Here is a 15,596-nt window from a genome sequence, read left to right on the forward strand (position 1 = left end):
TTTCTATGTTTTAACAAATTAAGATAAAATAATTAAGAAGGTATTTTTGTTTCTCACTTCTTCATTTGTTGCCTTTAAAATATCTTTAAGTTTACAGAATATTTTAGAAAAATGTATAAAGTATACACTGATTTCTGAGTAACGTCAAACTATTTCCACTCTATTTTTAATCTTTGTTTTTAATTCTTAAAAAAACAAGAATAAAACCTCTGATTGAATTGAAACAATTCAAATAGTCACTTAATAAAATCTACAGATTAAAATTTTTTTTTATTTTGCAGTTTTCATTTGTGAAATCGAATCATTTTGTATAAGTTTTAGTTCTTTTATATATATATTTTAAAAAATTTTAAAGTTGATTTTGATTGGTTGATCCTACAGTCACACTTTATAAAGCATTTAAACATTTTGTCATTGTGCGCCATTTGTTTTAAAATCATAATCAACCTGCTTAAGTAAGAAACTAAAACTTGTAAGAACAGCAAACAAAAATGTTTGTTGTTTTCTCTGGAAGGAGTTCTGTAACAAAAGGAAAAACAAAAAATAAATAAATCTGTTTTTATTTGTTTGCAAAAACAGAAAATTAACTCCCTAAATTAGATATTTGAAATTTTGAGTGTGGAAAAGAAACCCTGCATCAGCAGCTTCATGCTGAAACATGAAGCTGCTGATTGCCACTAGATGGCAGCATCACCCTTTTAAACAGACCTTTAGTTACTTTATTAAATCATCCATTAAATTTATTGTTTTTCTCTCAGCACAAAAATATCACAATAAAGCAATAATGACTTTAATCTGGAGATTTCATCTGTTTAATAGAGTAATGTTTTTAAAATTGTAGCTTATCAACCAAGAAAATAATATTAATATTAAATTAATATGTAGTATTTGGCATTATTGAGCCACAGAGTGAAGCTGAAAAAACACAAAATCTTACCAAGTAATTTTTTCCTATTTTCTAGTGCAAATTTCTTATTTTGAAATAAGACAAAACTAACTTACAAGTAACTTTTCAGCAACATATAGCAGCTTATTCTCAATCAATGATTCCTTAATATAGATGAAAATAGATTCAATATATAACAATATATAGTATTGTTTCCTTGTTAAAACTGAAATAATCTGCTATTGGAACTTTTTCATCTCTATTAAGGAATAATTTACTTTCAACTTGCTGAAATGTTATCTGTAAGTTATCTTATTTTAAATGTATTACAATATTTGAACTACACTGAAAAAAGAAAACAACTAATTAATCCGAGTAAAAATAGCAAATGTCTTAAATAAGTTTGACAAACTTAATTTGATTAAATCTAACAAATTAACTCAATTTCTAAAAGTTTGAACTCTGTTGATTTTTTTCAGTGTAGAAACTAGACCAAAAATACTTGCTGAATTTTTTTTGCAGAGTTTATATGCAGATTTTTTTAGTTTCTTCTGTAGTAATTTGGCAGGAAGTCACCATGGCTGCGTCTCCATCTGCTGGCGTGTGATTTGTGACTCGTGTCTCGGCTGCCAGCAGGAATCAGTGCAGCAGGCTGTGGTGTGAATGCATCGACTCCTCTGTGGCTCTCGGGGGCCTCCTGGGGCCCCGCGGACTGGCAGTCAGTCATCTGCTGCGCGGCGCGAGTCACTGTCCCTGTGGGGTTGGAACGGCATGATGGAGGAGTTTCTGTCCGGTTCTCAGTGGCAGCCTGTCAGAGGGATCCCAGTCATACTCTGGGAGAGTTTCTGCATTCTGCCGCTCAGATCCCAAAACCAAACACTGAACGGGTCGATAGCAGCACGGAAAACTTTCTAAATTATACAGAAGATTCTTGTTTATAATTAAATGAAATTATAAATAATTATAAATGAAAGTGCAATCCATGGGTTTTGGATAACAAATTAATATAAAATATTATAAAGACAAAAAACTAAGACATGCATACAGAAAAGGATGGGGGGCCACTAAAAAAAGAAACAGAAAAAGAATCCAGACTTTTTCTTCCCAAAAATATTAAAATCAAGATTCTGAGATTGATGTCAAAATTTTGAGCAAAACTGTCAGAATGCTGAGATTAAAGTCTGAATTCTTAGAAAAATGTCAAAATTCTGAGGAAAAACTAAAAATTCTGTGATTAATGTCAGAATTTTGAGGGAAAAAAAATCAGAATTCTGAGATTAAAGTCAGAATTCAAATTTCTTCAATACATTAAATAATATTTTTTAAATAAATTTTCTAGATGTATCTAAGTTTTGCTTGATTCCTGTAACGTGTCTTTGAGTTTTTAGAAAAGTGTAAACATGATCCAAAGCTATTTTGTCAATAAATAATGCATTCACAGAGCAAATCGCACAAACTGGGCTACTTGGAGTCTGTGTGGATAACAAACTGTCTTGGTTTTGGTTTTGCCCTTATTTGATTTGTTTAAGCCTGCAGTAAGAACTTTAGTTATTTCTAAGCTTCAATATCATCAGGCAATATGAGCAAAGAAAAACAAAACTTAGATAAACTTAAATTGAAACAGAAAACAGCAGCCTGTTAAGCACTGAATCATTCTTACAAATATCACTAATTCACATCTTATAGTTTAATATAAATTATGTTTCTCAACATTTTGTATTGACCGTAATAAATTTGCTTTATATGCAGGCAAAATCTGCCATATATTTTCATAATTTTAATGATTTCTACTGTATGATGTGTGTTTTTAAACAAAGTGTAGCTGGGTGTAAAGCCAGTCGCAATAAACAATTATTTATTATTGAATCTATTTATGCAGAAAAGTGTCTGGCAGTCTGGAAATGCCACTGCTGCTGGTTTTATGCGTCAGTTTTTATTTCACAGCTCTTGCTGAGTAATTAGAGGCAGGTAATTCTCTCCTCCTCGTGATGGAGACAAGGACGGCCCCCTGCAGTGCAGCGAGATAAGAAAATGACACTTTCCCAGGAACAATCTCTAACAGTTGGCTTCATAATGCCAGACAAATAACGAAGTGATAGCACAAGTTGTACCGAAAATCATTATCGTCAATCACTAATAGGACGGCAGCGAGAAGTCTGTAATGTTCCCATAACGTGGGAAATGGGAAAAGATTTTCTTGTTTTTGGTTTGCATTTGACAGTGTAATGTGTCTCTTCTGTCATAAAGTCCAACTCAGACGTTCCAAAACCTCCAAAGCCACATTCACTTAATAAAATATATTAAATAAATGAATAAAAGAGTGTTTTATCCATAACGTAATAATTTGAGAAGAATACCTCTAGCATGCAACGCCAGAATAGTTTTTTTCATGGTAGACTGAACAATCCAATCCAATCTTTTTACTCTCAAAAAGGAAAAGAAAATCTGATTTGTGTCACTTTCATATACATTAAATAGGATGCCTGTCTGTTTTTAACGGCTATGTCGTGTTCTTTCTGACTTTTACGTCATCAATGTGAGACACGAGTCATAATTCTGAACTAATAAAAGTTTTGAAAATACTCCTAGAAGTAAACTGACGGAAATGTAGCGAGTTATTGTCCAACTCTGCATGTCAGAGGACCAACAACAAATTCAAGTTCAATGTTCAATCATGCTGGAAGCAGTTAGTAGCTACAATTAGCATGCTAATCATGTATTTTATGCTAGCTGCAACTAGCAAGTATGTAGCTTCTCTTGCTACATGGGATTTTCCTGCTGCAAAGTGAACCTGTGAGTATGGAATAAGATTAGGGCCAGTGAATAAAAAATAAACCAGTTCTGTCTTTAATCTGAGAATTCTGTCTTTGATCTCAGAATTCTGTCTTTAATCTCAGAACTCTGACTTTAATCTCAGAATTCTGACTTTAATCTGAGAATTCTGTCTTTAATCTCAGAACTCTGACTTTAATCTGAGAATTCTGTCTTTAATCTCAGAACTCTGACTTTAATCTCAGAATTCTGACTTTAATCTGAGAATTCTGACTTTAATCTCAGAATTCTGACTTTAATCTGAGAATTCTGTCTTTAATCTCAGAACTCTGACTTTAATCTGAGAATTCTGTCTTTAATCTCAGGATTCTGTCTTTGATTTCAGAATTCTATCTTTAATCTGAGAATTCTATCTTTAATCTCAGAATTCTGTCTTTAATCTCAGAATTCTGTCTTTAATCTGAGAATTCTGTCTTTAATCTCAGAATTCTGTCTTTGATCTCAGAATTCTGTCTTTAATCTGAGAATTCTGTCTTTAATCTGAGAATGCTGACTTTAATCTGAGAATTCTGTCTTTAATCTCAGAATTCAGTCTTTGATCTCAGAATTCCGTCTTTGATCTCAGAGTTTTATTTTAATCTGAGAATTCTGTCTTTAATCTCAGAATTCAGTCTTTGATCTCAGAATTCTGACTTTAATCTCAAAATTCTAAGATTAAAGTCAGAACTGGTTTCTTTTTCATTCAGTGGCCCTAATCCTGTTCCATATGTGAGTCCTGTTTGAATCTCAGTGTTTATTTAGCTGACAGGCAGCAGTAATCCGTTTCTGGGCTGAGACAAAACTTCCTGGTTGTTAGGCTTGCGAGAAAGCCCACCGGCGCTCATTAGTGCGGAAGAGACAGATGAAGAGGACGAAGAAGTGTGAGGAAAAGAAGCAGGGAGACAGATGGACGGATCACAGCCCTCGACTCTCAGTCATGTTTGTTTGCATAGAAAGCAGCAGCGCATTCTCCTCCCTATCTTCCTCCAGCTCCTGTCATCCTTCCTCTATCTCTCAGCACAAACTACTGGATTAGTCCACAGGCACAACCAACATCCACAGCAACACATGCAGCCGGTGGGAACCTTTGCATACAGATTGTTGTTATTACCATCTTGTTGCTATTCTCCACCACCATCTGAAACCAAGGACTGACTTTCTGTTCCCAAATAAATCAGACACGGTTGTTTTGTTTACATTTATTTCACAATTCGCCTCACGTTAACCCTTAAATGGACAGACACACTTAACTTGAGTAACTTTTTTTTTTTTTTAAATTACTTCTAGGAGTGTTTTTATTATGCTGTACTTTTACTTGAGTAATTTTATTACTTGAGTAACATTTCTGGATCTCTACCCACTGAATGGAAAACAAACATGTTGCAAAATTCCCCAGAGTCAAACTCACCTGCAGTTTTTTAATGAAAGAAACTGATTGGAAACATTTTATTTTGCCTGACTTTGTTAATCTTTTGTTATTTATATGAGTTATTGTCATTTTCTTGTTTAAAATACCAAAGATTTCCACTTAGCTCCATATTTTGTTCCAACTTAAAGATTAATTTTGTCTTATTTCAAGTGTATTAAGATATTTGCACCCACTAAACTAATATTCTTGGTTATATTTTGTGTTTTTTAAGTGTAAAGTAGTTATTACACCCATACAGTTGATTAATAAAACCATTGAGAGCAGAAATAGAGAGAACCTGCAGCAGATGAAGAGGTGGAGATTCAATCAGTCGCCTCTGATCGTCCTCAGACTGATTCCCTCTCAGTCATCCGGTTGTTGATGTGTGTCGCATTCGAGTCATTTGCAGATTATCAGGACACGGCGTTCAAAAGGCCACATGGTGATTAGATTTTAATTTCTGCTTCTTCTCAGTAGCGGGAGAGACGACTGTCAGAGATGAATCATCTCTGACAAAAACAAACAGCTTGTTTGCTTTGTTTATCTCTCCTCTGTTTAAATTGTGATTCTGCTGCAGAAAGCTGCATGCATCATGTTGTCACTGAAATGTTAAAGCAAACAATTTTAACAAACTTAAAATACAAATGAATAGCTGTTTGTTTTTACAAATGTTTACGTAACTAAAAATAGAAATAGAACAACGTCATTTAAAAATGACAGCAAAATTTCTATAGTAGAAATTATTAATGCCTTTGTTTGCAGCCATTTTCAGGTGTGAGTGTAAACACTGAGTTTATCAGCAGCAGATTATTTGAATTAAAATAGAACAAGATGTCATAAAACAACTGAAAATAGGCAGAAGTTACCAGACTAAAAATCTGATTATCGAAGAACGATTTTGTATAAAAAGTAGAATGAATTTACCAATCCTAACCCGTTTAAAGACGCTTAGGATCGGCTTAAATTTATGAACTAATAAAGAACAAATTGCTTTTTCACACAGTGAATAATTCAGATACATTTCTTAAGCTTAACGAAGAAAACACTCATTTGAAATCTGGAGTTTTTATCTACTTTGGTTATATTTGTCACATTGACATGCGAGTAAGTAGTTGAACTCATCTGAGAGATTTTGAACATTGTGTCTTGTTTTCTACGTCTATCTCTCCTTGGTAGACAAAGACTTTCAAATTCAAAGATATCACTGAAACTGCTTTCCGCTTTGTTTGACTTTTGGTTCTTTCGTTTCTTCATGCGAAATGTTTTACAAAATGGAGGTTAAATTAGTTTTTTTGTGCCTCGAAGAGTCATGTGTCTGATGTGAAAAAGTTGTTTAGCCTGAGTTTTCTGAACTTGAACACAATGAAGCAAAAAGGAAACGTCTCAGTAAGTTGGATTACATGTTGATGATGTTTGTGTTGCTTTTTATGCATCCATCAGTGTTTTGATGCGTCTTAAATTTATTCTCCTGTGAAACAGTTTCCTGAACCTTGGATTGATTGGCCTCATTTTGTGATTTTAAGCTACTTTGAAAAGCATATTTAGCAGACTGCTATTATTACATCTTAAAATTGTTCTTTGGTTTGCATGCAAACTCTATGATTTAACATCTTTCTTGATGTTTACATGTAAATTATATTCTATTCTAGATTTTTTTCTCTCTTGTCCATTTGTGTGTGAAAGCTGCTTGTTTGTAATGTTCTTAGATCTGAATATTACCTAAAAAAGTTCTTTGGGTTATTATGATTTCTTCTTCCTCTTTAAGTTATTGGTTTTGTTCTTCTAGTTTATGAATAACATATGTTATTGTATCTCAATGGGATTTTCCAGCAAGATAAAATACAAAAATATGATTTGTTTAGTCTCTAAAAGTTTAATGAAAACATTATGCAGAAAAAAATATCACCTGTGTCTTCAGTCAGAGGCTTCTTCAGATAGTCTGTAACGCAGACTGCTACAGGAGATCCTTTCTGCTCAATTAAATAGAGTAAAATATTTTAGAGTTTAACTGAATCCACTTTCTCAGTGATTTTGAAGAAAATAAACTTTAATAAATTGATGTTTAGAAGAAAGATAATTTCTGATGACAGAAATGAGTGAAATTATTAAAGTTCCCATTCTTTACAATTTTTACCATTTCAAGATATTTTTAAGAACATTTCTCTTTATTTTATATCATGTTATTAAGGAAAAGTTAACCTTATAGTTGGTTATCATTTTCAAATTATCAAATTTAATCAAGGATTATTTATTTTAGCATTTCTGGTTAACAATTCATCTGGATCAAATTCCAAAAAAGTCAACTCAAAAACATCTTCTCCACTGCTGTAATATTTGTATTGAACAGTGATTGGTTATTTCAACAACCTTCTCAACTGTTTGTGTTCCTGCAGCCTTTTTACTCATTCTGCACTTTGCAGTCGATGGAAATGTTGTGTTACGCAGTGAAACTTTGTTGTGCGGTGCAATAATCCAACTCCACTTCCAATATGAACCTCAGAGTAATTCATCTTCAAAATGTCACTGCTGCAGGATAATTTAAATGTCTTTATAGGATCAAATTTACATAATGCAGTGCAATGCAATATTTCAACTCAGTGTTAGATGGACCACAGTGCTGTTTTGTATTTTATATGTATTTTAAAGCAAGATTATTAGTTTGATGTTGACAAACAGCATAAAATCACACAAAAACAAAACAAAGCAAACATTAATCAAAACATCTATTTTACCTGTTTATAACAGAAACTGCAAAACAAGTCATAGTATTCCATTTACTGTTTTCTACTTTAATAGCGCATTATGTGTGAACCGTGAAGATAAATTACATAGGTTGCTGTCAGAAAGCCGATCCAACATAAAACCGAAACCAAATGAAATATTTGAATCACAAACATGGCCTCCATTCCTCATCAATCGAGGCCAGAGTTAAACTCAAGGCTCCCGGGCCGAATCCGGACCGCCACAGCTACTTATGTGGCCCTTAAGGCTCCACATAAATAGAATTTCAAGATAACAGTTGTATGCTTAAATTTTATTTTAAATCTGTCAGATAAAATCAGTTTTTTTTGTGTGTGTGTTTTATTATTTGGGAGGTTTTTAGAAGCGTTAGAGATCTAAATGGAGGCACAAAAATGTGCAAAACGTGAATTTTGTGTTGGCTAATTAATCTGAAGCCTGGACTTACAAGTACTGAAGCCCAGGACTCTTCCTAACCCTCCAAGATTTTTCCTTTTGTTTTTATTTTTAATGAAGACATATTTTGCAACCTTCATATAAAACTCATGAAGCTTCAGGAGAGTACAGGGAAAAGTAAGCTTATTCATACAAATATAATTTTTGCTTTAAAGATCCTGATAGTACAGAATTTATGATTTTCTGTCTCATAAATGAGACTCTCCCTGCCTCAGATCCTACAGACTAGCAGCAGCAGCAAAAAGCCAGAAAATTTGAGACTAATAAAAATTCTGAGATTTTTGAGTTTGACAAGTCAAGAAATTGGTCAAAAAAAATTGAAATTTTGAGATTATTCTGAGAAATTTTCATTTAAAAACCCAAAACAATTCTGAATTTCAAAAGTTGAGAATTTTTGACTTGGATATTTTCTTAGTTTCAAAAGTAAAACATTTTCTACCTTTGAAACTCTGAATCTACCTTGTTTTTCCTCAATTGAAAATTTTTTAGAAGTCAAAACCTTCACTTTTGAAATTCAGAAATGTGTATTTTCAATGACTTTTCAGTCTAATGTCAATATATATACTTTTTTCTATCAATTTTTTTTGACATTTCAAACTCAGAAATGTTCTTGTTTTGTTGAGAATATCTGATATTAATCTTAATTTCTTTTAGCTAATTCTTGAATTCTCAAACTCAGAAATTTCTGTTTTTTCTAGAAAATTTTTCTGAGCTCAATCTAAAAAACATTTTAGCTAATTTTTGTTTTTTCAAACTCTGAAATTTCTGTTTTTCCAAGAAAAAAAATCTGAATTTTTTTCTTTCATAATGTACTTTTCAAACTTAGAAATGTCCCTGTTTTTCTTGAAAATTTCTGAAATTAATCTAAAAATTTCTGAGTGTTTTGGCAGAAATTGTCTTCGTTTTTTTCCCCCCTACATTTGGCCCTAACAGGCCGCCGTACATTTAACGTATCTTCATGAAGTGAAACACAGCAGCTTTTTGTTTTTCTTGGCTCCTTTTCCTCATGTTGATGTTAAGGTGGTCTCCTCACGTGACCAAGCCGGGTGGGCGGGACTTCTGCGCCACCGGCCAATAGCAGTGCAGAACGCGAGCAGGCTCGCGCAGCAGCGGCTCTGTGTTGCGCGTGGATGGGGAGAAGGAGGGGAGGAAACCCGAGAGAGACGGAGAAAACCGAATAAGGGTTCAGTCCAACATACATGGCGCCCGCCGACCCTCGCATTTAAACCGTCCCGCCTCCAAACCCGCTTCCTGTGATGGTCACGTTGGAGCAAACGGCCGCGGCGAAGGCGTTTTAAGAGCCGAGGGACGGCAGCGGTCCACCATTGTGCGCGCAGGACTTGGAAGAATGGCCTGGATGTGGAAGGTAAGAGCTGCTTTCTCCCTCTCAGTCCTCCTGAAAATAATTAAAACGAGCGGACATATGGAGCCCGAGACGCGGGTGGGTCTTGGTCTGGCAGTATTTTAGCTGACGGAAGGTGAAATAGGAGCAGCATGTGTTGGTGGGAATGATGCTCCATGGAGGTAATTAATCCCCCGGTTTATATCAGATGTGCGCTTCCGGTTTCTCTCCTTATTGCTCGGTGATTTTTGGAGGTGTGTTGTTTTATTTCCATCTGGTGTGCTGTCAGACTGGTGAAGGCCAACATCCTTCAGGTGCAGGTGTTTACCTGCTGAGCTGCAGTAAACAAACCTGAACTCTGAAGCTCTCATATTTAACAAACACTGCATTTCAAACCACAAATCATCTCAACCACAAAGTAAACACATTACAGTTTAGATTCCAGCTTTTGTCTGAAGCACCAGTGCAGAGCAAATGTAATCCAACACACTTTTTAAATAATTGAATCCAATTTCTATGCACAGTCCAGATTCAGATTCATAATCCATTTTAATCCATAACCTCCATCCATCCATTATCTGTTCACCCTCATCCCTGGTTGGGTGGGAGTTGCTGGTTCCGGGTGAGAGGTGAGGTCACCCTGGACAGGTCGACAAATAACTGACCTGTTATTAAGTCTGTTGTAGGGCAACACAGAAACAAACAAACCAGGAACACACACACTCACACCTAGGGACAGTTTGGAAAGACTGTCATGTTTTTGCATGTATAGGGAGAACATGCAAACTCTGTGCAGAACGGCCGGGAGTCGAACCCAGGACCTTCTTGCTGCAAGGCAACAGTCCTACCAACCGCGCACTGTTGTACGTGAGTCAAATAAATCTCACAACGCTGCCTACATCAAATGATGTCGAGTAAAAAATAAACATTAATTCAAAGTCAAATGCATCAAAATGAACAATCCTGAGTTACTGAATCAAAACTTCCTGAGAGCAAAGCGATCTGAGTAATGCTGGTTCTGATTGGCTGTTTTGACTAATTGGAGTAATTCTGCAGAACTGGGAGAAGGCAGAGGAGACTGATTATGTACCACAGATTATTTGTTTTATGTTAGGACGGTGAAAGTTTTAGTACAAATGTAAAATCTTTTATTTTTTGAAGTTACATGATGCAGCTTCAAGCAACCTTCGCTGTGAGATTTCACTGCGGTTGGAGGTTGAACGTCTGTGAAATGTTACATTCTAGAAGTATTTAATTAAACGATTACTGTTTTTTAAAGTTATGGGTAAGCCACTCTTTTTTTTAATTTATTTGGTCTATTTTATTCGCCCAGTTACTTTTGTTGAGCTGCAGAAGTTTTGGCGAGACTGAGCTGCGCTGCTGCGTCACTGTTTGTTTATAGCATCATTTGGTCAGTTGTAACGTTGGAGCTCTGGGAGAAGAAACTTTTTATTCATACATAATCAGCAAGACAAGCAGTCTAGAAGAACATGAGAACATGAATACAACGCTTTCTCATCTGTAATTATGATTTAACATGAATTCTAGAAGAAATTTGATGTGATTTTGGCCTCTAGTAGTTTGGTGTCAAAATAATTGAAAAAATCAGCTTGTTTACAACCAAAGGTCAATAAAAAAATTGCAGAAGCGGAATATAATAGGCTTGCAGCACAGTTTAACTCTGCCAAAGCTCATTAAGTGGCGATATTGAATTATTGCCCTCTCTAATCCATAGCAGAGTCGCTCAATGCCATTGATCTCAGTGTGTTGAGGTTTTTATTTCCAGCTTTTGCTTCATGTTTTGAAACAACTCTGCTGGGTAAACCTTAACATATAAGCCACCTACGAGATTTATTAACTTTCTGAGCTGTCAGTCATCTAATACCCTCATCCTCCTTCTCCTCTTCCTCATCGGGAAACGGTTTTCCCACAGTGTTTTACTTCAAAAGCTTCACCACGTCTGCTGGTTCCCCTCGTTATCACAGACAGCGGTTAATTTCACACCAGATTTGGCTGCATCGTGTGTTAATATATCTCAAAAACAGGAACAAAGGAAAAATAATTACACTGTACAAAGCGCTGAGTGACTGGAGGAAATGTAATCTGGAGGTGGACAGCAGGAAATGAGGTGTGGCTTTAAATTAAATGTCAATTTTTATGGTTTCTTTTTAAGTTGAGTTCAGATGCAAAGTTTTTGAAGAAGTTTAGGGAGAACCTGGATTTTTCTGTTTCTGGCCCGTTAAATACATCACATTATGAGTCAGACGCATTCAAGATAGCAGGTTGGTGCTGAAATGTTATTTTATTAATTACGTCAAATTAGATCTACGTGAAAAAACATTCAATATCATTTAAATTAATCATAGTAAAGATCAGGGAAACATCCTGTAAGGGCCAGAATGAATTGATAAAACCTATCAATCTGCTAAAATATTAACAAATAGCAGATTAAATAATCAATCTTTTCATATTGATTAGTTGATTTGTTTTTGTGTTTTCTGTGGAATCAAAATAGCGTATTTATTGGTCATATGTTAGAAAGTTTGCCATATTTGTGCTTATGTAACATGGTAAATGTGACTTTTAACTTCACATCAAGAGGGTGAGACAGCAGACTACTAGAAGTAAGAAATACTGCCACCTGCAGGTGGGAGTTAGCCTCACTTACAACCAAAGTTTTTTAACTATTTGTATTGAAAATTTGCAATAAAATCACTGTTATGCTTTAGCAGGAAATAAATGTGGGAATCTGTTCATTTTACATGAATTTCCAAGGTAGCAAAACGGCTAAAAGCTGGGGGGACCTTGTGCCAGATTTGGTCCCCAGACCTCAAGTTTCACACATGTAAGGTTACCAAATATTGAATCCAGGACTAAAACAAATAATAGGATTAATCATGATGAATCGATTATTTAAGATTCATCCTTAACTGGAGTATATAGTATATGTGGGTTCAGTGCAGTGCCTTAGTTTTTTACATAGCTGTATTTATTTTACATTTAAGATAAAACACTTTCGTCTGTCAATAGGTTTTATCCTCAACTGGTATTTTAGCTTAATCTGAATCAAATTCACCCAAGGATTGATTGCATTTTAGGTGATAAAATGTTCATTTTCTTATTTAAAAAATAAAAAGTTTTTGTTTTTTGGGGGTGTTTTTGCTTCTCTTGGTGTATTTCTAATATAAAAAAGGTTTAAGTGGTTAAATTAAAAATCTGTAGAATTTTTTCCAATTGATTAATTAATCGTCAGCATAGTCGATTACTAAAACAATCATTAGCTGCAGCCTTAATTGAATCATAGTCTTTAGGAGCTGTTTAGACAGATAAACCAGGTTGTATAATTGGTAGGTTGCCATGTTTGGGTGTGATCTGTGCAGAAACAGCCATTCATAATGACGCGAGCGACTCAGTTCTTAATCTCTCTTCTGCGCCTCTGTGTGATTCTCGATTCCTGCGGTTGTAAGTGCAGGATACCTGCTGAACGCGGTGGTGCATGCAGTGTTCCCACCGTTGTTAGGTTGTGTTTTAATTGAGGAGAGTTCATGCATGAAGAGCAGCTGAAAGCTGACTGCTCTGTCCCAGCAGCCAAGAGTTCAGCGTCTCGTCTCTTGCTGCTGCTCACAACAGTTCCTCTGAACTAGTCTTGCAAAGTATATGCAAGTATTTCTGTCTAGTTTCTGTTGAAATAACACATAACTAAATTACAAGTAACTGTTCTGGAAGATATAGGAGCTTATTTTATGTAAATAATATCTTAATATTGATGAAAAACTATATTACCAGCAGATTATTTCACTTTTAACATGGTAATACTTTCCTAGTACTGGAACTTTATCAATATTAAGAATTATTGACAAGCTGCTGTATTTTGCTGAAAAGTTACTTGTAAGTTAGTTTTGTCTTATTTCTAGTGCACTAAGTAAGCATGTACACATATAAATTAAAGTGAACTCAGTAATTTCCATTCAGATTATAATTTTTCTTGAAGGGCAATTTTGTTTACAGAGATTTAATAATCTATTTTATTTCTCGTTTCAGTTGTATGTTTTTTTTAATGACAGTTTTATTTATTGTTTTCGGTTCTGGTGTTTTATTTTTTATTTATATTTGATCTAAAATGCCTTCCAGTGTTAAGTGTTCTTCACAAAATTAAAATGAGATAACTTGCATTGTATCATTATTGATAAAATACTTGCAAATGGTCTCAAAAGAGCAATATTATCATTTATCGCAATAATTACTGCGGCAATTTATTTAGATTTTTGCTCTAGATCAGAGATGTCTGGTAATATTTTGTGTTTTTGCACCACGGCTGATTTGAAGATTTTTATTAATTAATGGGTTAACATGTGAACAGGCTCCTGTTTGCATGTGTTGAGAGGCTTTGTTGGAGCGTTTTGTGAGTGGCCCACTTCTTACCAGGGATGAATGGAGCTTTTTACAGAGTTTCTCTTGTGTAACTACATAAAAACCTAATAAATAGGGCTCTCTCATAGTTTTAAATAAAGCGCAGGACTCTAGTGAGAGGCTGAATGGAGCTGGTGCTCTGGTTTAGATTTTTTTTTTCTTCTTTCCCCTTGAGATGTTTCACGCTTTTGTCCTTTTTTCCTTATTTTAGACGCTGAAGCTCTTAAGATTCCTGCATAAAACCTTAACAGTTAAAAAACATCTCCATTGTAGTTAAGTAGGTCTCTTCATAAAATAATGACTAATTTATGAAAGTAAATAAATGAAAATGCCCTCAAATAACTAAAATCCATGGGGATTTCATTTGTTTTGTCTTTATAAGTTAAGCAGATAAAAGACATGGAGTTGATTGTATGTGGAAGATTTTTCAGAAACAGAAAAGTTGCTACAATATCAGCAGTGTCAGAAACTACAATTTGATTCAACTTAAGAAAGAAAAGACTGGTGGATTCAGACACGCAAAATAAAAACCCTGTATGTCCAAGAAGCTAGCCAGCCACTTGTAAGAGTAAGGAATATAAAAACTAGATTAAACTTTGTTAAAAAAACATCCAAAAAAGTCGACGCAGTTCTAGAAAAATATTCTTTGGATAGAAGAAATCCTGCTAATAAAAAACGATAGTTATAGCTGTGTTTCTATTACAAATGTGCACAAAACATTGTCAATAGACACAATTTTGCAATTCTGTTTCTATTAAATAAGAAACACAATTAAAATCAGATGTGAATAAGTTTATTCACACTGATTATTATTATTTTTTTTGCATTAAAAGAAAAATATATGAAAGAGGATTAGGAACATGGGGAAAAATTGCGACTTTTACCTTTGAATTTTGACTTTGGTCTCAGAATTCTGACTCTTTTTCTTAGAATTTTGATTTTAATCCAAAAATTCTGACTTTAATCTCAGATAAAAATCAAGGAAGTTGTCTGAATTCTCTTCTCCAGCAATAGGTCGACTTACTGTCAGTTAAGTAGAAATGTTTGCACATGTTTTTAACAAAACTTGAATAAATGATACATTTTTTGAGGAAGAAAAGTGGAGAAATCAGATTTCAGTCCATCTGAATCCTGTCCTGAACGTCCTGAAAGACGGTCTTTGTGTCGCGCTCTGCCGTCGCCGTCCATTCTCTGAACCAACAGAGGCGCATTTAAGCGCGCGGCTGCTTTCTTATGGAAATGTAACCTACATCTGTTGTGCAAACACACACACACACACACACACACACACACACACACACACACACACACACACACACACACACACACACACACACACACACACACACACATTGACATGCTGCTGCAGAGTAAGGTTAGCTTTATTCACCAGCGGCGATAACCTTCCTGCTGTCTAATCCCCCAGAGCAGCAGTCACAGCAGCCAACACCGTGCTCACACAGGGAGATCATATCAGCATCCAGGAAGGATTTGCTGGATCGGACTTTGTGCAGCCGGTCTTGTTGTACAGGTGCTCTCTAATC

The 15,596-nt window shown here is 34.9% G+C and overlaps 1 protein-coding gene across 1 annotated transcript in view; it reads left to right on the forward strand.

Moving 5' to 3' along the window:
- Window positions 1–9,429: 9,429 nt before the first annotated feature.
- st6galnac3 (ST6 (alpha-N-acetyl-neuraminyl-2,3-beta-galactosyl-1,3)-N-acetylgalactosaminide alpha-2,6-sialyltransferase 3) overlaps window positions 9,430–15,596 on the forward strand; it is a 69,560-nt gene continuing 63,393 nt past the window's right edge. The window contains exon 1 of the mRNA XM_055058271.1: window positions 9,430–9,666. Within this exon, the coding sequence (XP_054914246.1) occupies window positions 9,649–9,666 (18 nt within the window). The 5' untranslated portion in view covers window positions 9,430–9,648. The remainder of the gene's footprint in view (window positions 9,667–15,596) is intronic.

The sequence above is a fragment of the Poeciliopsis prolifica genome, unplaced genomic scaffold (genome assembly GCF_027474105.1).
Source record: "Poeciliopsis prolifica strain line A6 unplaced genomic scaffold, Auburn_PproV2 SCAFFOLD050, whole genome shotgun sequence".
Taxonomy (NCBI): domain Eukaryota; kingdom Metazoa; phylum Chordata; class Actinopteri; order Cyprinodontiformes; family Poeciliidae; genus Poeciliopsis; species Poeciliopsis prolifica.